Source organism: Glycine max, chromosome 20, assembly GCF_000004515.6.
Source record: "Glycine max cultivar Williams 82 chromosome 20, Glycine_max_v4.0, whole genome shotgun sequence".
NCBI lineage: Eukaryota > Viridiplantae > Streptophyta > Magnoliopsida > Fabales > Fabaceae > Glycine > Glycine max.
This window is the reverse complement of record NC_038256.2, coordinates 25580234-25606476: the sequence shown is the minus strand read 5'-3', so window position 1 is coordinate 25606476 and position 26243 is coordinate 25580234. Positions and strand designations below refer to the sequence as shown.

The following is a 26243-nucleotide window of genomic DNA, read 5'->3' as shown; positions in this document are numbered from 1 at the left end:
GAGGATGTGTATAATCTAGAAAGGAAGCTAGATAACATCGTCTATGGTGGCCTAAAGATGTACGTCAACACCCCAAAATTCAGGAGAAACAGGTTTCAGAGGACAAACCTGCAGGCAAAACGAGTGGAATATGTTGAGCAAAAAGAAGAGGAGGCAACTCGGCCAAGGCATGTACACCAAAGTGTGAATCAAGGGACGTATGCAAAGGTCGTGGCAGAGAATAATAAAGGAACAGGGGCAAGCAGACCAGCAGGCAATGCAAATCGCAGATATGAAGGATCATGGTCATCGGTGTATCTCGACGTAACGGAAACAGGGAGCAATTGGGCTAAGGAGGCTTGGGTAGGGAGATTAAAAAATCTGGCCATTTTTGACAGAGTAGAAAACGACCTGTATTGGGACTTTGAGGATGACATATCGCCGAAGTATGTGGGGGATGATATGGTCTTGTTAATAGGCCTCACCGACGAAAGAGTAAAGCAGATGATGGAGGAAGAAGAAAGAAGGGCCACCCCATTCCATTCCCTGGAAAAATGGAGCCCGAAGATACACACGGGGTACAGACTGACATGGGTCACTTGCTGGGGTATACCACTGCTGGCCTGGGACACCAAACAAATAAGCAAGATAGTGGTTGTCATTAGGGACATGGTGGACGTGGACGACGACGTCGAGCTGGTACGAAGGCTGGATAGGGCACGGGTCCTTCTTAAAACACCGCGGAGGCCATTCATACAGCACACAGTTAACGTACACATTCAAGGGGAGACGTACAGTGTGCACATAGTGGAAGAAGGTGGCAGCAACCCAGAAAGATGTCAATGTCGGCGTCGGAGTATGCATGAGTAATCGGAGGAGATCGAAACAGAAGATAGTGACGGTGGAACACCGAGCGTAAAAAGCACATTCAGGATGGATAGGGATGATGGGTCTAAGTTCACGGCGGGGATTGGAAACAAGGAGACAACAACAGCATCACCGTTACATCGTCGGAACACGACGGCATTCTTACCCGACGTCGACGGGGCAACGTTCGAAGAAACAACAGCGAGCAGGTCGGTAAGTAGTCGGCGAGAAACGGCGACCGTGCCCGATGTCGACGTGGCGGCGGTACCCAAAGCTGAGGTGGCGGTGTTCGAACCAATAGAAGCATCGTCGGGAACAGGGTCGCTCGAAAATGAGATATTGCCCATTGGACAATGGGCCTACAGCAAGCTAAAGGAGAAAAGCATTGCACGGTGTATAATAAGCCCAACGGCTACTAACATGTGTCGGGCCAGCGGTAGTAGATTGATGGGTAATATCGCAACCCATCTTGTGGACCTCTGTACTGTTTAGGAAGAAAGAGAAGCTCAGTTTCACACAAAGGGAGCCATGCAAGGCATCGAGAAATCAACCCATGAGGCGAGGGAGGAAAGTGGGAGCGAAAAGGAAAGTCTGAAAAGGAGAAGCTTGATGACGTGGGGGAAGAGATATTCAAAACGAAGCAGTCACGTGAGTGTGAAGATGCATTTGAAGGTGGCGTGGGCCTTTCTATCCACACACCCCATGTTTCATATAAACAGCAGCCTTCTAGCCCACAAACAAGTAAATTCCAGGTTTACTCACGAAAAAGATATTTTCAAAAGAAGAAACTGCAGCTGGGGTGCGCAGATGGCCCAATTACAGTTACAAATACTGATACACAGCTTATCAATTCAACCTCACCCCATCATCAGCACGAACAAAATGGCAAATACGGACCTGCCCAAGAAGAAATAATTTCCATCACAGAAAAAAGGGCAGCACAAAAGGACCAGTTGGACGCAGAAATTGACAACAATTACAAGCAAGAAGCAGCAGCATTATGGGAAATGGCAAAGGCAATGGGGCTCACTTGCAGGTCAATGCCAAGGAATTATGTAAGCAAAATAATGGAAATGGAGGAAAGGGATGAAAATGAGGCGCAGAGATTGGGAAGCAAGAGGAGTTTACAATGAACATTATCACATACAATGTCAGAGGGCTAGGGAGGGGGGTCAAATGGCCAGCAATTAGAAGAATGGTCAAAAAACAGCATATAGACATGTTTTTTTTTTTTGGAAGGCAAAAATAGATATATATTAATATATGCAAGAACAGTACAAGTGGTACCGGATATAGGAAATACAAGGCACCAGTGGTGCTGCCCTCCAAAAAGCCCAAGCTAACCCAACTAAAAAGGTTATCCCATACAGGTTTAACCAAAGGAGTTCGAGATGTTGGAAGACCAATGGTTAAAACTGATGTTGTAGCCTTTTTGTCTAGCCTTTAACCAAGACCAAATTGAGAACATAGCATCTTCCATGACCTTCTGCGGCTCGAAAGGTTTGTCCTGAAAAATGAGGAAGTTCCTATGCTTCCATATAGTACTTGTCAACGCAACCCACCATCCACAGCAAGTACTATGATTTTTCTCTGCTCCAAAACCATCACAAAACTGAAGAAAATGGTCCACTGGAGAAACTGAGAGAGGTCCCATAGCCTGAATCCAGCTCATGGACTCCCACCAAAGCCCTACTATCTTCTTGCAATTGAAAAATAGATGCCCCACCTCCTCTTGCTCATCACCACATAAAGGACAAGCAGTATCCTGAATGTTCACCCCTCTCCTTGAGAGATTAGCTCTAGTGGGGAGTCTGTCTCTTAAAAGCTTCCAAGTGAAAACTGCATCTTTTGGAGGAATTTTCATATTCCAAAGTAACTGTGATGTTCTCCTATCCAAGGCTGGTGTAGAAGGAGTTATCAGTAATTTATAAGCAGACTTAGTGGTATACACCCCACTAGGGTCAGCTTTCCATAATATGGCATCTTTAACATATCTCTGAATGTACATGGAATTGACCTCCTCCATAAAATTCACAGCTTGAACACTCTCATAATCAAACAGATTCCTCCGCCACTTGAAATTCCAACTCCACCTGTCTTGGTCAAAAGTCCCCATCATAGAAATGAGATCAGCTTGCTGTTCATTGATGAGAAACAGCTGATTGTATTTCTGTTGGAGAGTATAATCCTCCCCTATCCACTTGTCTTTCCAGAAATAAACTTTATCCCCACAACCCACCTTCCATCTCATGCAATGCTGAAAAATGCTCTGCCCATCATGATGATACAACTTTCTTAGATCCCTCCACCAACCAGAATGTCTTCCTTGGACCCAAGCAGACTGCAAGGCCTCCCAACCTCCATACTTAGAGTTGATAATCCTAACCCAAAGCTGTTGATGATCAGAAGCTAAGGCCCAAATCCATTTGCCCAACAAAGCTGTATTAAATTTTGCTGTGTCTTTTATCCCTAGGCCCCCCTCAAACTTGGGAAGACAGACGATGTCCCATTTCACCCAAGGAATTTTTTTATTATCTTGGTCTCCTCCCCACAGAAAATTCCTCTGCAAATTCACCAATCTGTTTATTACCTTTTGAGGGATCTTGAAGAATGACAGGAGGTATATAGGCAGAGCATTAAGAACTGATTTGATTAGAGTGATCTTCCCTCCCATGGATATGTTTTTCTGGGCCCATTTAGACAGCTTAGCCTCACATTTTTTAATTAAAGGCTCCCATACTATACTGCTTGATGATTTAACCCCTATAGGAATACCCAAGTAGCTGAAAGGGGTTTCTAATTGTCTGCAATTCAAGGTTTGTGCTGCTGCATTGATCCAATTAACATCTCCCCCTAGAACTCCAACCTGGCTCTTGGCATAATTAATCTTCAAGCCTGATACCATTTCGAAACCTCTCAGCAAAGCCTTCAATGCCACAACATTATCCCAATTAGCTTCACCCACAAAAACAGTGTCATCTGCATACTGCAGAATGTTTGTGGGTTCTTTTTGCTTCCCCACCCTGTAGCTTTTGTACAGCTGTTTCCGAACTGCTTCCCTCATAAGGCCAGTAATGCCTTCCCCAACTATATTAAAGAGCAGAGGGGCTAGAGGATCCCCTTGTCTCAGCCCTCTAGATGGACAAAACTCCTTTGTAGGGCTGCCATTAACCAAAACAGATATGGTTGCTGAGTGGAGACAAGCTGAGATCCATTTTCTCCATTTGAGACAAAAACCCATTCTATGTAGCATATAATCCAAGAAAGACCATGAAACTGTGTCATAAGCCTTTTCAAAGTCCACCTTGAAGATCATGGCTGGCTTTTTACTCCTAACAGCTTTCTCAATCACCTCATTAAGAACCAAGATGCCATGAAGTATATGCCTATCTTTAATGAAAGCTGTTTGTCTTTCATTAATTAAGGCAGGTATGACATTCCTCAACCTGTTTGCTAGTAGCTTAGCAATCACCTTGTACATGCATCCAATCAAAGAGATTGGTCTATAGTCATTGAAGGACTGTGGGTGGTTTATTTTGGGGATTAAAGCTAGGAAAGAGGCATTGCTGCCTCTAGGGAAGCATCCATGGACATGAAACTCATCCACAAATCTTCTAAACTCGGGTTTCAGCACTCCCCAGAAGTGTTTAATAAAATTAAAATTAAAACCGTCGGGCCCAGGGCATTTGTCTCCACCACAACTCCACACAGCTTCCTTTAATTCCTCATCTGTGAAAGGAAGAATTAATTCCTGTCTCTGACTATGAGAAGGAGATGGAAATTGTACTCCATCAAGGGCTGGCCTAGAGCAGTTTTGTTCAGAAAATCTCATCAGAAAAAATTTCACAGCTTCAGCTTTCACTTCTTCTGGTTGCTGAACCCACCTTCCTTCTATGAGAATTCCTTGAATAGAATTATAGTTTCTCCTGGAATTTATAACCTTATGGAAATATGCTGTGTTGTTGTCCCCCTCTTGAAGCCATCTTGATCTAGATTTTTGCCGCAATAGAGATTCATAAGCAGTGGAAACTTCCCACAGCTGCTGTTGGAGGGAATGCCTAACCTTGATCTCTTCCTCAGACAGAGGTCTGGTAGATGCTATATCTTCTACATCGTTTAACTTTTGCTGAATTCTGTGAATCTCCTTAGAGCTGATATTACCATACTCCTTACTCCACTGTTTGATTGAGAATTTTAGCATTCTCAGTTTGTTCTTAAGCAGAATTCCCCCCCATCCAGGTTGTTGATCAGCTCTCCAAGCCTCTCTAACCAATCTTTGATACCCTTTTTGATGGAGCCACCAGTCTGCTACCCGAAACGGCTTAGGACCCCAGTCCACTTTCTTAGTTTGCAAGATTATAGGGCAATGATCGGAGAAATCCCTTGGGAGGGTATAATGAGAGCTATCAGGCCAAGAAAGTAGCCACTGATCTGATACCAAAAAACGGTCAAGTCTGCTCTTGACCCTTGCATTTGGTCTTATCCAGGTATAAGTACTGCCAACACACTTAATTTCCTGCAATTCCATTTCAGCTATCCAAGTGTTGAATTCTGAAATACTCAGGGGATCAGCACGACTTTGGGATAAGCTGAATCTCTCATCTTGGTTTCTAATACTATTGAAATCCCCCATGAAGCACCAAATACCAGGAGGTTTAGATGCCCTCAGCTGTTTCAGATCATCCCACAGGAGCCTCTTCCCAGCAAGATCACAAAGGGCATAAATGTTTACCACAACCATCCTTTGATTAATATCCACACACCTCCCTTCCAGCAATAAATAATTACTGCCTTTTACTCTAGTATCCACCTCGAAAACAGAATTGTTCCAAAGACAGAGCAGTCCCCCCGAGGCCTGAATAGAGGGAACATACTCCCAAGACGATGATGAGTCCCCCCAAATTGCCTGACAAGTCCCTTTATCAAAGCTTTCTTTTTTGGTTTCTTGAAAGCAAGCTATGTCCACTTTATTCTTTATAATGGTCCTTCTAATGGCTGCCCATTTGATTCCCCTCCCCAAACCTCTTGAATTATAATCTTGAATTATAAGAAAGGATGATCATAACTGCTGGTTTTTAATGCCCATCTCGACTGCCATTGTGTTATCTCTGGTGTCCATGTCCTTCATAAACTGTTGGACCTTCGAAACATCACCCCCATGGGTCACTCCCAGGTCTTTTAACAGGGCATATTGCCTCTCCACTTCGTCTTCTTGATCAGAAGGTATGCCAACAGGTTGTAAGCCCGTTGCTGAGTTCACAGTTGGACTCTTAGGATATTGGGCCTGTCCCCTACTAGCCAGCACCACTTTTCTTCTAACATATACCTTTGTGACAGATTCAGATGGGCCCATAACCTTGGCGCCCAAAACATCTTCAGGCTCGTTGGATTCTAAAAGCTCGTTGTATGTGTTAACTAAAGGTGCCTCCTTTACGTTTTCTTCTCTGATGCAGGAGGACATAGCCTCAGACATAAAAGCCTCCAACTTTCCCGTTTCTTTGCAAGTAGATCTGTTTCCATTGGTTATCACAGAAAGGTCTCTGTGCTGGTCTAAACCATCTTGTTTGACTCTAGCTTTCCTTTTTTCCTTTTGCATGCTATTCTTCTTTTTACTTTCAACAAAGGCATTTAAATCTTTGCCTTGTTGGGTAAAATGAACGTTACTGGGTTCGTGCACTGCTCCAAGGCCTTCTTCTGCTCTTCTCTGATGACGATACTCATGTGATTGGTCCACGTCAGCGTTGACGATGACGGACCGAACAGGGTGGTTCTGACCTTTGGGTTTTATCCATTGGTCAGAGCTACCGGAAAGCATCCGGTGTTTGCCCCATTGTCTGGACGACTCACCCTCACGGTAGTCGGAACCACCGTCTGGAGTAGCTGGGGGGCTGTCGTCTGCCAATATCGGAGTGTTTGGTGGTGTCGAGAAAGGGGACGACGGGAAATCTGCTTCGCTCCAGTGATGTTTCCTCAGCGCGCATAAACCAGGCATCTCTTCAATGACGTCCAGGTGGTAGGCGACGCCGTCAATGGTGGCCAGCACCACCTCTTGAAGACGCGGTCTTTTATTCGTACGAATAAGGATGCGAGCGATAGCCATCCTCTTACGATCCTCCACAAATCCGTCCACCTCTACCATCTCCCCAAAATCTTCCATCACCTTCTGCATGATTTCCGGCGCCCACACCGTCGGCGGAAGACCCATTGAAGCTCTCCATCTAAAATCCATTGAAGCTCTTCTTCTAGCCTCTCGAACATACCTCTGTTTTTTAGCCTTCCAACCCAAGCTTTCTGGAGCCATTCGTTGGTCTCCTTATGGGAGCTCAAAACCACCGTCCTCTGCTTAGGCCTTGCCTTGCCTTTAGATGATTCTCCGTTACGGTAAAGACCTCCTACAACCTCCATCTCCTCTCTAACAACCTCCGCATAGGATCTTTTCCTATCCTCGGAATATAAAGGCTTCGTCTCCTTCCCCTCTACCTCCCTCCTCTGTGAGTAAGTGACACTCTTGTTATTCCGACTCACCCTCCCCCTGTCATATCTTGGCCTATTAACAAAAAGTTTCATGCTTCCGATGTATATGTTGGCATCAAGCTGTAGCTCCAGTCTCCGTTCATCTTGTACGTCTTTAAATCTAACGAATCTGAACCTGTGGCCTTCCTTGTTCTTATACTTGGGAATAAAGACTTCCCAAACTTTACCCCACTTCTGGAAAATCTTCCAGAGGTCTTCCTCCTTGATTCCAGCAGGGAATCTAGAAAAATAGAAAGTCGTGACATCGAATTTGTTTCGCCATGTCCCCGTTTTGTCCTGACGTTTGAAGCTGTTCGTGTGCACTCTATCCCTGCTTTCTACCGGTCTCCATTTCCGCTTGCTCCTTACTTCATGCCATACTCCACCGTGAGTGTCGTCATTTGCCGAGTCAAGTTGTTCTGGATTCCGTCTTACGTCTACTCTTCCGTACTTAGTTTCTAGCTCCTTCTCTCTAGAACGATTTATGTCCTCTCTCAACTTGACACAACTATCTGTTTCTCTCACTCTCTCTCTCTCTCCACCGTGTTTCTCTCTCTCTCTGTGTATCTCTCTCTCACCCTGTTTCTCTCTCTCCCCCTGTTTCTCTCTCTCGCCCTCATGAGTTCTCAATCTACATCAAGGAATATGCAAGAGACGAAAAAGGAGGTTATAGACAAATCTATGTGTCAAGCATTGTGGGGGGATTCCGAAGTCAGTTGGGAGGCACAACCTTCAATAAATTCAGCAGGTGGAATTTTATGCATTTGGAGTGAAAAATCTTTCAAACTAGAAAGGAAAGTCAGTGGGCCTAGGTTCATAATGTTGGTAGGAAAGTGGCATCAGGAGATTGAACAGATACATATCATTAGCATTTATTCACCGTGTGATATCCAGAATAAAAGAGTTCTATGGGATAATGTCAAACAGCTGAAAAACCAAAGCCAAGGGGGACTATGGTGCATCTTGGGCGATTTTAACAACATCAGAAATTCATCTGAAAGACTTGGTGTTTGCCAGAGGGGGATGGGGGAAAGCAACATTATTGAGTTCAATGAATGGATTGAAGAGTTGTAGATAGAGGAAGTGTCATGGTTGGGAAGAAAATTCACCTGGTTCAGACCAAACGGAACTGTTAGGAGCAAGTTGGATAGATTCTTGGTATCTCCAGAATGGCTTGCCAAATGGCCTGGAAGCACCCAACACACATTGGATAGAAACTTCTCTGATCACTGTCCAATTATGCTTACATCCAAATATGTTGATTGGGGTCCCAAACCGTTCAGGATCCTCGATTGTTGGCTCTCGGACAATTCATTCAAGAAAATTGTCCAAGAGTCATGGAGCTCTAATCAGCAAAGTGGCTAGGGAGGGTTAGTGCTTAAAGAAAAAATTAAAAGATTGAAGCAAAGTTTGAAGGCCTGGAATAGAGAACATTTCGATGACACGTTTAAAAAATACAAGAAAATTGAGGAGAAGCTAAACAAGCTAGAGAACGACACAAGTGACAGAAACTTAACCCCTCAAGAGATGATGATCAGGAAGCAGCTCCAGGAAGAACTGTGGATAGCGGCTCAATCACATGAGTCTATTCTAAGACAGAAGGCGAAATCTAGATGGATCAGAGAGGGTGACTGCAACTCAAGATATTTTCATTTGTTGATAAATGCCAGCCGTAGAAATAATTGTTTGAAAGGAGTAATGATTGATAGATCTTGGATTGAAGAGCCAACAAAAGTCAAAGAGGCAGTAAGATCTTTCTTTATGCAACGTTTTCAAGAACCTGATCAAGACAGACCATGGCTGGATGGTATATTCTTCCGAACCATAGAAAGACATCATAATGATAAGCTATTGGAGCGTTTCAAGGAAGGCGAGGTGACAAGTGCTGTGTGGGAATGCGGGAGTGAGAAAAGTCCAGGACCAGATGGACTAAATTTCAAATTCATCAAGAAATTCTTGCATCTAATTAAACCCGATGTCCTTAGGTTTTTAGATGAATTCTATGTTAACGGAAAATTTCCTAGGGGCTGCAACGCTTCATTTATAGCCCTTCTCCCCAAAGTACAGGAGCCACAGCTTTTGAATGATTACAGGCCCATCTCACTGATAGGGTGCGTATACAAGATTGTGGCAAAGCTACTGGTCAACCAATTGAAGGTCATGCCTCTCATCATAGATGAAAGGCAATCCGCATTCATAGAAGGAAAGCATATGCTACGCAGCACGGTAATTGCAAATGAGGTGGTTGAGGAAGCTAGGAGAGGGCATAAGTCATGCATTGTTTTTAAAGTTGATTATGAGAAGGCGTATGACTCAGTATCATGGAATTTTCTGCTTTACATGATAAGGAGGATGGGTTTCTGCTCTAAGTGGATTCGATGGATGGAGGGATGCTTAAAATCTGCTTCTATCTCAATATTGGTGAATGGTAGCCCCTCGCATGAGTTCATACCACAGAGAGGCCTAAGGCAAGGGGATCCATTAGCACCGCTTCTATTTAACATTGTGACTGAAGCTTTAAATGGACTGGTAAGAGAAGCTATTGGGAAAAACCTTTACAGGGAATTCCTAGAAGGGTCAAACAATGTCAATATCAGCATCCTCCAGTATGCAGATGATACAATATTCTTTGGGGAGGCATCCATGAGAAATGTAAAAGCAATCAAAGCAATTTTGAGGACCTTTGAACTTGTATCGGGACTCAAAATTAACTTTGTAAAAAGCAGTTTTGGTGCATTCGGCATGTCTGAGTAGTGGAAAATTGAAGCAGCAAATTATCTCAATTGTAGCTCGTTGGTCATTCCTTTTATCTACCTAGGCATACCTATTGGAGCAAATCCAAGAAGGTGTCAGATGTGGGATCCTCTAATCAACAAGTGTGAGAGAAAATTAGAGAGATGGAAGTAAAAACACCTGTCTTTTGGGAGGAGAGTGACTCTCATACAGTCGGTTCTAACATCCATACCTATATATTTCTTTTCTTTTTTCAGGGTTTCCAAGAAGGTGGTGGACAAGCTAGTATGCGTACAGAGAAAATTCCTATGGGGAGGAGTTGCAGATCACAACAAGATAGCCTGGGTCAAATGGACACAGTGTGCCTTCCAAAGGATAAGGGGGGGCTCGGGATCAAGGATGTAAACACTTTCAATCTTGCATTACTAGCAAAATGGAAGTGGCACTTATTCCAGCATCAAGGACAACTGTGGGCCAAGGTATTGGAGTCCAAATACGGAGGTTGGAGGGGTCTAAATGAGGCACCTAGAATTAACAGTGAATCCATATGGTGGAGGGATTTAAAGATGGTATCCCATCATCCGGAAAATGGTGAAGCACTACAGAGGAGCACAGTCTGGAGGGTTGGATGTGATGACAGAATTAAGTTTTGGGAGGATAACTGGATCGGAGGTCACGGAGCATTAGTAGCAAAATACCCTAGGTTATACCTCATCTCTAGTCAACAAAACCAAACCATTCAGCAAATGGGGGTCCATAAGGATATAGGGTGGGAATGGGAGTTCACTTGGAGGAGACCGCTGTTTGATAATGACATAGAAATGGCTGTCTCATTCCTAAAAGACTTGGAAAGCAAGCTAATTCAGTCACAAAGGTCAGATGATTGGGTGTGGATGACAGATCCCAGTGGCCAGTTCTCAACAAAAAGTGCATACAATGTCATGAGGGGGGTTTTATCAGAGGGGACAGAAGATATAGCTTTTGAAGAATTGTGGAGGTTAAAGGTACCAAATAAAATATTAATCTTCACATGGAGATTACTTAGAGACAGACTTCCCACAAGAAGAAACCTTCATAGACAACAAGTGGAGATAAATGATAGAAGATGTCTTTTTTGCAGTAGCATGGAGGAGGACACAGGACACTTGTTTTTTCATTGTAGCAAAATCAGTCCAGTTTGGTGGGAATCGTTGTCTTGGGTGAACAGTATGGGTCCTTTCCCGCAAAACCCAAAACAGCATTTTCTCGAACACATTTTTGGAGTGGCTCAGGGAGTAAGGGGCAACAGGTGGAGGTGGTGGTGGCTGGCTCTCACATGGTCTATTTGGCAGCAACGGAATAAGATACTCTTCTCCAACGACACATTTGATGCCAACAAAATCATGGACGACGCATCCTTTCTACTTTGGTCGTGGCTTCGAAGTTTAGAGAGGGACTTCGGGACAAGCTACAACCAATGGTCGAGTAATCTTAGATCAGCGATAGTCTGTTAGATGGTGATTGTACAGTACATAGATGCAGAAAACAGGGATGTCGATCTATAGGCTTTCGGTTCTTGTCATGACTACATAAGTCTGATATGGAACCATTTGTCTGTGGCCTCAAACTGTAAACTTTGTAAAGCTTGTACCTCTAGTACTCAGTTAATATAATATCTATTTTTTCTGAGCAAAAAAAAAAATATATATATATATTGTTTTTCTAGTTTTTTACATGTATATAGTTTGAAATATGTAACAATATATGTAATTTTAATAGTATTTTGTATTTTTTTAGTTATTATTTATATTTCTTATTATTATGTTATTTAGAAATTTTGTTATTAATATTTTTATTAATTTATTATATCACATATCATGCTTTATTTAATTTATTATTATTTAGTTGATTATATTATGCTTCAAGTTTTTTTATATTTTTAAAAATTATATTATTATTATCATTATTATTCTTTAGTCCATTATATTATATATTATACTATTACATTTATTATTATTATTATTATTATTTAGTTGTATGTTATGTTTTACATAAGAAAAAGAAAGGTATTGGGACTCATTTTGAGGCCAAAAAAATCAAAACAAACAAGAGAGGAAAAACAACATAAGAAAGAACACCCTGAAATGAAACCAGACCCAACCCATAAACTTCACTATTAGCATGCACCGCCCCTATGGAAGAGGAAGACAACACAATAGATGCGTGAAAGGTCAGCGACGGCAAGACGGAGGCTGAAGAAGACGTCGCCAGAGATAGTGAAGGTTGTTGAGCCTTGTCTGTCGACAACGCAAACAGAGTAGCGGCTACAAAACCCATAAATCACTGCGATTATCCATGATTTGCCCCGCTAATGGCGCTGTGGCGGCCGCTAGAGCTAGGCGCTCCGTGACGAATGTCTTAGGAGCAACAAAGAGCCGTTCCACTACCCCGCGATTGCAGCACTATCACGTGCGATTGATTACTATGAGAACAAAAACAATAGTCTTCTCCTACTAGATATGGAACATACGATGATACTGGGTTTGGTTCAAAAGCAAATTCATATTATATATAAATACATAATGATGAGAGAAGTGTGTTATATGTTAGCAGCTAGAAGTTAAAGGACCTGACCGTTACCAGGACGCTGCTTCATTTTTGCATTAAACATTGATTTATCTAATGAAATGACATTTACCTGAGAGAAACAATAGTGATTAAGTTCATGCAAGAAATTGAAGTTTTGGTTGAACATGTCAAAAATCAACAACATTGAATACATACCTGTAAGATGATAATAGCCGCTTAAATTCATCTTCTAGCTTAGAAATAGCTTCGCTTATCAAATTGTTGGCACGGATGACAACATCATCATCATTCTTAAAACCCTTCTTATTACCAAAAAATCTAATGTTTCTTCTCAGCTGATCAATTGCTTCAAGATAGTTCTTCACATCTTCATGTGGTCCTTTAACTATTTTTGCTTCTGCCTGTATATTAGATCATTGTTAACACCACCATATATACATACATATGTATATATGTATATATGCAATGAAACAAATCATAAGTTTAAGATATATCTGCACCACATATATGGCAATCAAAGGAAAATTCCTTAAGTTGGTAAAGAAAAAGCAGAAGAAAGATAAAGCAAAAACAGATTTCATAGTACCTAAGGGCTAGGGCAGTACTTTACACATCAAAAAGGGCTAAAAGAATAATGAAATAATGATATAAAGAAGTAAACAAGAATATGATCAGCAAGATGCAAAATAATAAAAAAAATGTAAATAAAACAAACACTACAACATTTCTTAACATCAGTATGGTTTCGTTTTCGTTCAAGACATTTTCCACCTAATTTATGATTGTTACGAAGCATTAAAACAGGCTCTATCTGGGACAGGGCATTTCCCCATAAAATCTTAGATAGATGGACTTAGAAAACAAAAATGGGTTTGGAAATTTTTCTTTCAACCAAAGCCGAAAATGTCTATTAACCTACAATTGGAATTACTGTCTAGGTTCACTGTATCATGTAATATAAAATCAGGATCAGAAATTGTATCACTGTATTTAATATAATCATATTTATTTGCAGAAATTGTCTGTCATGCTTTTTAGCAAATCTTGACATAACCAGACCCAAGTTCAAATGAAAGAGGAGGGTTGTGTTAGGCCATTGAGAACCCTTGTTCATCCGTTTTATTCTTCCTCTTCATCTAACTTCTCTTGGGATTTTCAATATTTTCCAGAAACTTGCATGATACAGATGCCAGTGCCAGATTTCGTTCTCAAACACTTGCATTTCATTAACAAAACATTAGCATTATGAAGATGACCATGACAAAATATAGGCCCATAAAAGCAAATTCTAAAGCCTTATACCCATATCAAAGGATGGAACAATTTTCCAAAAAACAAAAAATCAGTTTAGAGTGATGAAGATCATGAAGTGATACAAAACTTCATACAGTGAACAATGGTAACCACCACAAGAACGAACCTGATAATATTGATCAAAGTGAGCCAATATGGCCTCTGCAGACTTCAAAGTCCTATCAATATTCTCATGGGCTTTCCGAATAGAATGTGTTCTGATCTGCAAAACCAAACCCAAAAGAAAAAGAAAAAAAAAAAACACCACACATTCAGCAACCACCACATGTGAGTACCTTGAAAAAGAAGCAAAAGAAAAACCCAGAGGTCCCTTAAAAGCTAAGCAAGAAATAAAGTCCACAATCCTTGATACTGTGGGAAATTGCAGACAAATGTGCCCACAATTGAGGTGGCAAAACCACAAGTGAGGACTTTGTTTGTGGCCGCAGTAACGATTTTGTTGCGATCTTTGATACGATAGGAAATTGCTGACAAATGTGGCCACAATTGCGGTCGCAAAACCACAAGTAAGGTTTTATTTGTGGCTGCAGTCGCGGTTTTAATGACAATCTTTGATATTTCAAGAAGTGGCAGACAAATGCGGCCACAGTAGCAGAGACCCCCAAAAAGGTCTTTGTTTGTGACTGTAATCACAATTTATCGCAATTTTGATATTGCAAGAAATTGCAGACAAATGCAGCCACAAATTGCAGTACAAATAAGGTCTCTGTTCATGACTGCAGTCGCAATTTCGTCGCGATCTTTGATACAGCAACAATTGCAGTCACGAAGAGTATAAAAATCTTGACATAGCAGTCAAAATCACAGTTTTTCCAAAAAAATAGCAAAGACCCAATTCAAAAGAACCGATTTTGAGTCGAGAGAGCGACCTGGGTGGGGCGCATGGCGGCTTCGAGGGCGGAGAGGCGGTGATCGAAGGAGCCGAGAATCGAGACGACGTCGTCTGTGATGGCTTGGCTTCTCTCCAGAGACGCTCTCATCGCCGCAGCTTTCTTGCTCAGCAAATCGTCACTCGCCACCGCCATTCCCATCTTCTTTCTTCTGATTCTTCTTTTGATTTGATTTGGTTTCTTTGCTGTGCTTAGCTTATTGCTATGAACACGAACGAAACAACACAGTGGCAATTGCTAACGAACACGTCACCTCTAAAGAGTGCTGTCACCAGGTTTGCGCACTTTGTCTGTTTTGGACTTTCGGTAGCGTTTTCATGGCTTCTGCTTCCTTCCCCGCTTGTCGGTTTGTAGTACTCTTCTATAGTCTTCTTTTGAATTTTCTTTTAATGTACCATCTAGGATAAATTAAATTTCCTAGTCATGCCACGTGATATTTTATCCTGGTTTAATTGCACAATTCTTATATATATATATATATATATATATATATATATATATATATATATATATATATATATATTGTTAAAAATTGTGATCAGAACCAATTCCTATAATAACTCTCTCATAACTGTCGCAAACCCAAACATTTTGGGATATTTTCTCTTTATGTATAAAGTGTCCATTGATGTCAATACAAGTACACATGTGAAGAGTGAATCACATTTGGGACACAAGTAATTAATTATTTGGTACACCAAATAATAATATTGGTTGGCTTAATAGTTTTTTTCTTTTCATTATTGTAAAATTGTTTTTTATTTTTACTATTCAAAATATTAATTAATGTGTTTTAAGGACTAAAAATTAAAAAAAGAATAATTTACAAACATTAAAAACAATAAAATAATTTTATAAGAAGTAAAAATATATTTAAATCATAATAATTTAATTACTCTTTTCATTATATAGTTACAAGATTTTTTTTAATTTCTATAGTTTAAGGTTATGTTCAACAAAAATAGTTAAAAAGTTATCGATAAGTTAAAAAGCTAATAGCTGAAAAACTAACTTGTTAACTTACAAGTGTTCGGTAAAATTAGTTGTTGAAGTAATTAAAAAATGTAAAATGACAAAAAAATAATAAATAATGATTTATTTAAAAAGAATAATTAGAAAAATTGATAAATATATTGATGATAAAAATGGAAGAAAATATAAAAAAAAAACTTAAAGTTAGAAGTTAAGTTTTCTAAAATACTACTTCAAGTAACATTTCAAAAAACGTTAGAAACTACTAAAAAAATCATTTATCCAATAGTCAAGCAAGTTTTTCAACTAGTAAAAAAAATTAAAAATTAGTTTAAATGTCTTGTCCAACATAACAAAAAAGAGGCTTAATAATTAATTTAGTAATTATTTTTAATAGTTCAATTTGGTCCCCAAAATTTTAATAACTTGAGAATCAAATTGAATCATTTAAAATAATTTGGAAATCAAATTGATTCATTTTTAAAAATTTGAGAACCAAATTCAATATTTTAAAATTTTGAAAACCAAATTGAACCTTTTAAATATTTAGGGACTAAATTGAACCATTTAAAATAATTTAGGTACCAAATTGATAATTAAACCTTTAAAAGTTCTAATTTTGGTATCTATAATTGTAAAAAAAAATTATCATGTTGGTCATCACCACCTAGTGTCGTGTGACATCATTTGAAATGAATGTCATGACTATATGACTATTTATTAAACATGTCAATTGACACTTAACAGTGATGAAAAAAAGATTAAAAAAATATTACTAAGATAAAATATTTTAAATTATATGAATTAAAAGAAAAAAAAATGTTAACAATTGTGATAACTTAGTGGTTAACCATCACCGCTAACAGAGGCAAAGACATGAATTAAATTCTACTTGTCTAACTAATAATGATCTCAAAGTGGCTATTGGTTTGATTTTATAAAGGAACATCGATCTTGACTCATTACACACACTAGAGTTAATATTCTCCAGAGTACAATCAATCTCATCTACTAGCTTTGAACACTTTAATATATTATCTCGTAACCAAAGAGTGTAGCTCAATTTGTTAAATAAAGTGTATGAGTTGTTATAAATATCTTAATATTAATTTTTAATTCTTATAAATAAATAAAATATTATCCCAAACTGATCATTGACGTCCATTTTAGGGATGAATCTAGAGGGGGTGGGTAGGGACTTTAACCCCCCTCTCTTGGGTCTTCTCATGTATATATGCATGTATATTTTAAAGTTAGTTAGGGTAAAATTATATAAAATTAATTGTATTTGTTGTTATTATAATTACAATTAAGGATAGCTTGTGTAAAATGGTGTAAAATTAATTATACTAATTATATGTTTGTTGTTATTACAACAACAATTAAGATTATTATAATTTAAAAAATTAACTTCAATTTTATGTGTAAAACTAGTAAATATTTTTAAAAATTATTATTTATTTGAAGTTAAATATTTAAATAATTACAAAGGAATAAAAAAAACTAGTCCTCCATTAATAGATTTCTTTATAATATAAAGTTTTAAAATTTGATAATTTCAATAATAAAAATTAAAAGTAAGAAGTTGAGACCAAATATTTTTCCTTCTATTCTCTTCCATTCATGATTTTTAAATTTAATAAATTTTATAATTTTAATCAAATAAAGTATTACTTTAATCTAATAAATTATAAGATATCTAATTGTCATGTCAAACCGGATACTTTTATATAAATATAGATTAAGATGACATAATTGTCGGAAAAAAGATTATGGTGATACATAACATAATTATGAAAAAAAATTCAACTTACCAACAGAGAGAATATTTTAAAACAATATTTGTAAATTCCTCTATAAAACCCTAATAATTTATCTTTCTAATCGATCATTGCTTAAAAAAGATTATTAATAAATATTTATGTATTAATTAGTTTTATTAGAATGTTTGTGGAAAGATTTGAGTCGCATCTTCTTCCTCTCTCATTCTCAAATCCACTGCCTCTTTTTTTTCTCATTCTTCTTTTAACTATCAAACTAATCATATAACTTCAATCGAATTAGTTAATGCATCCTGATAATAAGAAAATCTTTCTATTCTTTTTTACAGCAGAAAATCTTTCTATTAAGACATTTTTTTTATAAATCATTGTTTACTCAAAACTTAAATTAAATCACACTCATTAGATTGAAACGACCTTGCACCTATTGATTCGAAAGCTGAATGTTAGTTTAAATTGTATAAAAGTTACAATTATTTTACCGTCTGATCACATACAATTTAATAATAATATTATACGAGGAACAATTAAAATTTTTATTTCTATATATTTTAAAAAGTATAATGCATGTACATTATATCCTATCTTTGTAAAATATTTTATTTTTTAATCAGTTTTAGACCAAAATTTCAAATATTAAGGGTGTATTCAGTTAGGATTTTAAAATAATTCTATTTTTATATAAAAAAAAAGTTTTATAGTATTTAATTAAGATTTTTAAAAAAGTTTTATAGCAATTGTGAAAAGAGGAGTTGCACGGCACCCTTATCTGGTGCTCTACTTCCTTCATAGATTAATCTCGTGACTTTTTCAATTACAGGGATACCATGCTTTCAAGGAAAAAAATTCTCCCTAGTTGCTAATTTAGGTAAGTCGGTTATGTCAGTTTTGGCTGCAAGGCCAATTATCTTTTGAAACTAGTGGTTTAATTTGTGGGAAGTAGTATCAGCTGTCACATAACTTGCTTCGTATCAGTCATTTGTTGCCATAATTTGTACTTTGTATGGTTCTATATTTAAATGACTACTTTTTTTGTCATGTTCTAATTAAACTTAAAAAAATTGGAACCGATACACTAGAGAGAAGTGTTACCCTAATGCCTAAGTTACAAACTAGTGTATGTTAAGGTTTAATATGCTGCATAATTTTCTTGTTATGAAGAACTAGAACTGATCAATAGGCAACCTAAATGCATCATTTTAAGCTGGTGATTCCTAATCTATCAAACCGGAAGCATCTTTGAAAGAATTATTTATCACACTGGCGGCTGTTGAGGAGTTAACTTCATTATTACAATTCTGAAACTGCTTCATGTGGTAGAAGTCATTGATTAAAAGATTTGATATCTATACACTGACCAAACTTTCTATGCTATGAATAGGCTTCTTACCATGGGACCAGCATCTTATTAAGGCTTGAAGGTAAGCATTGACACAAATTACTTTATACATATTTGACACATTTAGTACTAGTTTATTAGTATTTGGTAATGCTTGAATTTAGAGACTTAGATCACTTAATTTCCAAAAAGAATTCTAAAATTAACTGACAAAAATAAGCTATTATTTCTTCAAAATAACACCTGCAAAATGCTCATCGAAGTAATATATGAAAACACTACCCTGAGTCTCTGACTCACAAAGCAAGGAATGACCATTTATAGCCTTGTTCAATGCCACCAAAATGCTTCATCCAAGTAAAATACGAAGATACAACCCTGACCCACAAAGCAAGCAATGACAATTTATGGCTTCGTTCAGTGTCAAGTACCAAACATGCTTCTACATTTATTTGATTTGATGTTTTATCATTACCTTGATCTTCTATTTCCTTTGTTAATTTATCATTTTGCTATTTTCTTATTTCTTGTTTACAAGTTACAGACAAGGTTGTAACTTGAGGACACGTCTCTGCGTGAGCGTCACCATTTATAGCTTTATAGGTTTATTCAAAGCATAATGTTGCAAGAGAAAATTGACACACCATATGTATCTAAATTCTGACTTATTTTGTACTGCAACTCCTTGATCTTGTGTTACCCGAGCTCAATGTATAAAATCATATAAGCATATAGGAAGAGAAAAGCTAGGATGTAAATAAAATTGAATCAGAATGAAATGGGATAACATTAGATTTTAGTGAAATTTTGAGCTCTAAAAGTAATTAAGTCAAAACTGTATCAACTTTATACATCAAGTAAAAACTCAAACTCAAGACGCCTCATACATAGACATGGATGCCAATGGCACAGCAAATACAGATTATAAACAATCCAAATTTGTTCCTATGAAAATAATGTTCCTACTTATAACTCTTTCCAAAGAATCTTGTTTTGTCTTTAATAGAATAGTCAATGTATTGAAATTGAATTTAGAAAATAAAAAAGATAATTATCTTCCCCAATTCACTAATTGGTGGTGAATTGCAGTCACAGTCAAGGTTGTGGTTTCATCGTGATCTTTGATAATCTGGACAATTGTGGACAAATGCAGCCGCAACTACGGTTGCAAAGATTCCAAAAACCCTGCTGGTAAATAATCATAGACAATGACCTCTGGCATGCAGTTGCAAATGATGTTACTGCTGATCATACTTCACACATAATTGAATTTTCCATCTGATGATTTTGTGGATGATTGGATCTGTAACTCACCTCTAGAGCTAGAGTTGGAGGCTGATGTACTAGAAGAAACTGATACATAAACTCCAGTTGGCCTCACTCCTGGTAATTCCATTAAAGGTTCATTTGGGTTCTGAAAAATGTTCACCACTTTTCTCATCCTTGGCCTGAACAAGGAATCAGGATGCATACATGCCAATCCAACCATCAATGCCCTTTTAGCTTCTTCCTCATCAAATTTGTTCTCTAGTCTTTGGTCAACGCACTCCAGCAATGCATTTTGAGAATGCAAATTCCACACAGAATCTACAAAACTGTTCCCTTGCTTAAGCCAGTTTAACCTTTTCCCGCATGTGACCTCAAGAACTACCATGCCAAAGCTATACACATCTGATTCAGGTGTAGCTCTCCCTGTAAAGCTTAGTTCAGGAGCCAAATATCCTAGAGTTCCATTTAGATTTGTAGTCACTGAACCTTCATTTTTGAGTAATCTTGCTAACCCAAAATCTCCCAAATGAGCATCGTGATTAGAGTCCAGCATGACATTGTTAGGCTTAACATCTCTGTGAACAAAAGGGTTTCCACACTCTTCATGAAGGTAAAGTAGCGCTGATGCCAATCCCTGCAATATCCTTGTGGCCTGGTTTGCCAGTTCAAACTGCCCTTGCCTATAAAGTGATCAAGGCTTCCAATTTTGCAAGTAGTCATAACCAAGAGAAGATTATTCCTTCACTGGCACCACCCTGGAGCTTCACTAAGTTTTTGTGCCTAAGACGCCCTATGGTACATATTTCAGCTAAGAATTCTCTTTCACCTGTGTACACAACCAAAGAAACAAGGAAAAAAAAATGGTCAAGAATAGAAGAAAACCAAAATCATAGGGAGATTATGGAAGGTGTAACAAATAAGGTGCAACTACTTTAAGTAGGTTCAAAATCATGGAATCAATATCCATGCATATAGTATTTGACTACAATGCCAAAATGGATTCAAGTCACTTGTTCCCTTTGTATGTTCCATTCAAAGGGAGATGCCTATCAATGAACCACGAGCCAGCCACACAAGTGAACTAGACACCACTTTCAACCTAAAATCTTAAGGACTAAAGACATTAGGTTTGTAGGTCCTTCTCAATTGTATGTTGCTCAACTAGCCAATTCCTAGGCAATTTGGGACTTCTTACTCATACTTGCCTATGTTAAATAATGACACATTATCTCTTGCAGTTATTAGTATCCTTTATTGAGGTATGGTATTTACCAAAACATACCTTGCTTAGAAGTTGCTGAAATCTTCTTTACTGCTACAGTTTTTCCAGAGTCTAATATGATACCTTTATAAACACTACCAAATGCACCTCTTCCCAAAAGATTTTCCTGGCTGAAGTTGCATGTAGCCCTTGATAGTTGCTTGTAAGTGAACACCTCGGCGATATCTGCAGCCTTCTTTGATAGGCTTTCTATATCCCCTTTCTTTTTAGCCCTCATATATCTTCTCCTCAAAGAAGCAGCTATCCAAATGAAAGGAAATAAGCATACCGCGACAACTACCAATATGGTCTTGATGGTGCCAACTTTAGTGTGTTCAGCTGAAAGAATAGGCAGTGGCACTGATGTGAATACCCAATTGAGGACTTGGTGGCTTTCGGGAAAAGTGTTGCCTGTGGAGGCTGTGAAACCTACATAAATGGAGCTTGGAACTATGTCTGGTAGGTTAATTGAATGGTTAAGGACACTCTTCAATTGGCTTTCAGAGTATCCCACAGAGACAAAAATCATTTTACTCCATCCATCATAGTCAATTTTGACCTCAATGTCTCTTCCACTTTTGAGGTCAATGCCAGAGCTATTGAGACTCTCAGATGCAAGTGGATTTGTGATGCTTGTTGTGACTATCCCAATGTGGTTTCCATCTAGATCAAATTCATTCATGAAAGTGTCCATCTCCACAGCTATTTGTTGAAAACCCCCTCCTACACAACATCATTTTCAGTTTAGACTTTAGACTAAAATGTTTTGTTTTCTTTCCAGCAAAATTAATGAAATAAGGATATGTTTGGATTTCTATTTAAAATGCGGTGCAAGAATCCCAAGGAAAATCTAATGGTCCACAAACTCAGTTTTGGAAGAGGAAGGGTCCGGATGCTTTTGCAAATCTCATTTTGCCCCAAAAATCTTTGCAACAATAAAATAAACATGCACTAAAGGGTCACATGACAACCTAAGTATCATTCACAGAATCATAGGGATAGTATGCATCTTGCTGAAGTATTAAACGAATTGAAACCAATGCAAAATATTAAAACAAATCTTATTTTTGGTCATGAGTAATCACTAGTTAATTTCTAGTTGAAATTTTGGATTTGGAAAAAGACAAAAAAAGCTTACGCTATGCTTTTAGTTGGTTTTCGGGATGCTCTTACTTGTTTGATCATATGAGCATATGTGTGCAGTTGCAATATTTATACAACTCACATTCAAAATACACAAATAGTGTTACACACCATGAAAAAAACCCAAAAGCTTGCACAATTTTTACCTCGTTTCCTTTTTATATAATAAAACAATAAAAACATGCATGCCGATATACCATCAACTTCTTTTCCAACTCTTCTATTTTTTTAGACAAAACCAGTAAAAAATTCTTTTAAATCGTGTCCCTTATTTTAGAGGATTTAAATACCAACCTAAAAGTGGGTTTATATTTGTTACAGATATTAGTTAATCATCTTTTCTTAGAAGTTGTTAGTTAGTTAGTGGGTTGGTTAATCAATTAGTTACTTCCCTATAAATAGAATATCATTGTAACATATTCATGATCTTTATCAATTCTAATCAATATGAGTGTTTTCTATGGAACTCCTCTCCTATTCTGAGTGGTATGATGTGTGGCCACATCAAATGGGTGTTACTTGCATCACCCATTAAGATTCTGATAATTTTTTCTTTTTGACTTATCCAATATACATAGGGTGATATGTGGCCAGAAACAGAAAACTTTGAAACAACGTATTTCATACAATAAATCAATATAGTATGTTTACCTTGTGTAGACTGATCAAACATTCCAAGATATGAGCCATAGCTAGCATTTGGTGAGGGCCTGTTATCTTGTGCAAACACTAGTGCCATTCCATCCCCAGAGCCGGTTGAATTTTCTGAAAAAGGAGTGATCCTAACAGTGAATGTGGTGGAGATAATTGCTGGCCAAACATTCACAGGAAGAGGGTATAAAACCCTTCCAACATTGTTTGTTGTGTTAGACAATGACGAACTCGAATTGCCACTTTGTTGTGGCTCTGGAGTGAGACTCAAGTACCCATTTCCAGCAGTGGCTGAACCCATGCAAAGCAACTCACCATTGGTGCAACTCTCAGGAGTGAAAGTAACAAAGGAGAAAGTGTTGGGGTCAATTACCACAGTGCTTGCGCCACTTTGAGTTTGGATCAGCAAGTTAGAGAGCAACAAAAGAATGATGACGAACATGGTTGTTGTATTGTGAAATGTTAAAGACCTTGAACTTAATTAGAAGAGTTTTTTACTTAGTCCATGTTTGGTGTGCATGTAGCTAGAGATATATAAATATATTGTGGGGTGTTAAGTTTTTTTGCGATTTGAATGTTGTGTTGTGTTGTTGCTAAGAAGGGAAAACATTGTTGACTTGTGCATGTAGATAAATATGGGCAATGCCAGAGTAGCACTCTGAGTTTTACTTGACACACAAGTTGACTTGTGGACAAAATTTATGCTTCTTGTTAATTTTATTTGTTAGGTTGGTCAAGAGGGGTCTCATATGGGACAATGGTTCATGCAAATATGAGAAAGGACAAGGAGCATAATATTACTTGGGAATTTACACCTGTTTTGTCTTTTTCGATGTTTAAAATTTGACCCTTAATTGTTTTTCAACCCAAACAATAGCACCAAACAAGAGGTCCGATTAGCTACTTTTCTGTACTATTTATGTACTATGGGTGACTTTAGAATCACGTTGAAGGAAGAAAACGCGATTTTAAGGGGGAAATAAACAAGAGTAATCTTACATCAATACACTTCCACTTCCATTAACGAGAAAATACATGGTGACTTTATTTTATGGTCTCTTGATTCTAATCAATCTTTGTGTACCACAATCACAGATTTTAATTTAAAAGAATTAATAACATATAACATAAAAATGAGTCGAAACTAGATCATCCAGCATTATATAATAATTTAATTTTCCTTATTAACACTTACTATTTTTTTATCACTCTTTTTTTATTACATCATATTATTTCAAATAAGACTTACTATTCAAATTAAAGTGCATTTATCTATTTATTGGAATACATTATATTGAAATACAAGTTCGAGAGTTGACACCCCACCTCTTCCATTAGTATACTATTTTGTTAAATCAACAAAATTACGAGTCAATTCCAATATTTTAATTATTGTCTTTTTGTATTATATAATGCCCTTCCATATACTTATCATTCTATATTAAATTCTTAATCTTGCATTATTCATCGGAAACAGACCACTGGTAATTTCTTTTCAAACTTCAATTTCATGCGTTGTCAAATTATTTATGATATTCTTAACTTTTGATTATGTTTACTATTTTAACTAATTATTATTAATTTCTAATCTCTCTCATTAACTCTTATTAATTTATGCTTCGTTCTTTTTCATATTAATTGTACAAAGAACAATTCAAACTAACAAACTCTTTGAATCACTTAGGCTTCTCTCATTCTTAGTTATTAATTATTACATGTTGTTTTACCTATGGAAATCAAGGGGAAAACAAAGATATGTTAGAAAATAGAGAGAAAAAAAATATAAATTAGAGAAAAGAAACCAAAGTATATTACTGAGAGAAAAAATGAGCTACAAAATTAATAAAACAAGTAACAATTTTTATATTGCCCTCTCTAATTTTTTTCAATACACTTTTTTACTATTTTGAATTTTTTAATAAAATATTTTATATTTAAAAAAGTTAAATAGTTTAAAATTCATAAAAAGAACTGAAACTATAATTACCTAAAAATATTTTTTATTTACAAAACAAAAACAGAATGCATATAAAAGTTGTATTAATATATTCTCTTATATCATTTTACATTTATCAACATCAGCTACTCTAACAATATCAAATATTTTAATTCAAAAGTTAATCTATAAACTTTCAAGGTGGTCAATTTTACCTGCTTATAAATTGCAAGCTAGTTCATCAACTAACTTTATCAAAAACAGTTATGTTCATAATAAACTCATGTGAATAAAATTTTATAAAAACAATTTAATTCAAACAAAATATTTCTAGTCAAATCCACACATAAGGTGTACCTCTAAACAATAAACGGGATGATTCAATTTAGGTTTTATATAAGATTAGATATTTCATTCATTATTCAATATAAAGCTCTAAAAAATTATGCAATATAATGGTTACCTTCTTTCTTGTGTTATTATTGGACCTTTCTATCATTATTTTCTTTATCTTATTCTTAAATATAGGACATGAAACATAATTAAATTTATTACTTCGTATATTATATAAATTTCAAAATAAGAGAAATGTTGACAACATTTTTTCTAACACTCTTTACTATTAATAAAAATTTATTAAATTTAAAAGTGACACTCACAAAAATTAATGATTTTAAATAAATTTAGAGAAACGTTGACAACATTTTCTCTAACACTCTTTACTATTAGTAAAAATTTATTAAATCATTAATTTTGATAGATTTCACTCTTCATTTAAAGACTTTTCTCTCTGATTTAAAAGTGACACAAAAATTAATGATTTTAAATAAATTTCTATCAATTACAAAAAGTGCTAGAAAAACAGTGGCGTTAAAAATATATATCAAATTATGCTCACTGGTTATTAAACCATAAACCACGTCTTTACCAGTTTGGTGACAACTCTGGGTTTATAAATCTTGACTATAATGTATGAGTATGACCATAAAAAAGCATTGCATCAACGTCATAGTAAGACATAATTCAG

General features: G+C 36.9%; 1 protein-coding gene and 1 pseudogene across 1 annotated transcript in view; both read right to left on the bottom strand.

Moving 5' to 3' along the window:
• The window catches only part of LOC100797989 (exocyst complex component EXO70A1), a 52699-nt gene extending 37430 nt beyond the window's left edge, over positions 1-15269 (bottom strand). The window contains exons 1-3 of the mRNA XM_003555648.5: positions 14844-15269; positions 14081-14176; positions 12856-13061 (exon numbers count right to left, since the gene is read on the bottom strand). Coding sequence (XP_003555696.2) covers positions 12856-13061; positions 14081-14176; positions 14844-15005 — 464 coding nt within the window. The 5' untranslated portion in view covers positions 15006-15269. The remainder of the gene's footprint in view (positions 1-12855; positions 13062-14080; positions 14177-14843) is intronic.
• LOC102663196 (probable L-type lectin-domain containing receptor kinase S.5) lies at positions 20008-23722 on the bottom strand (annotated as a pseudogene).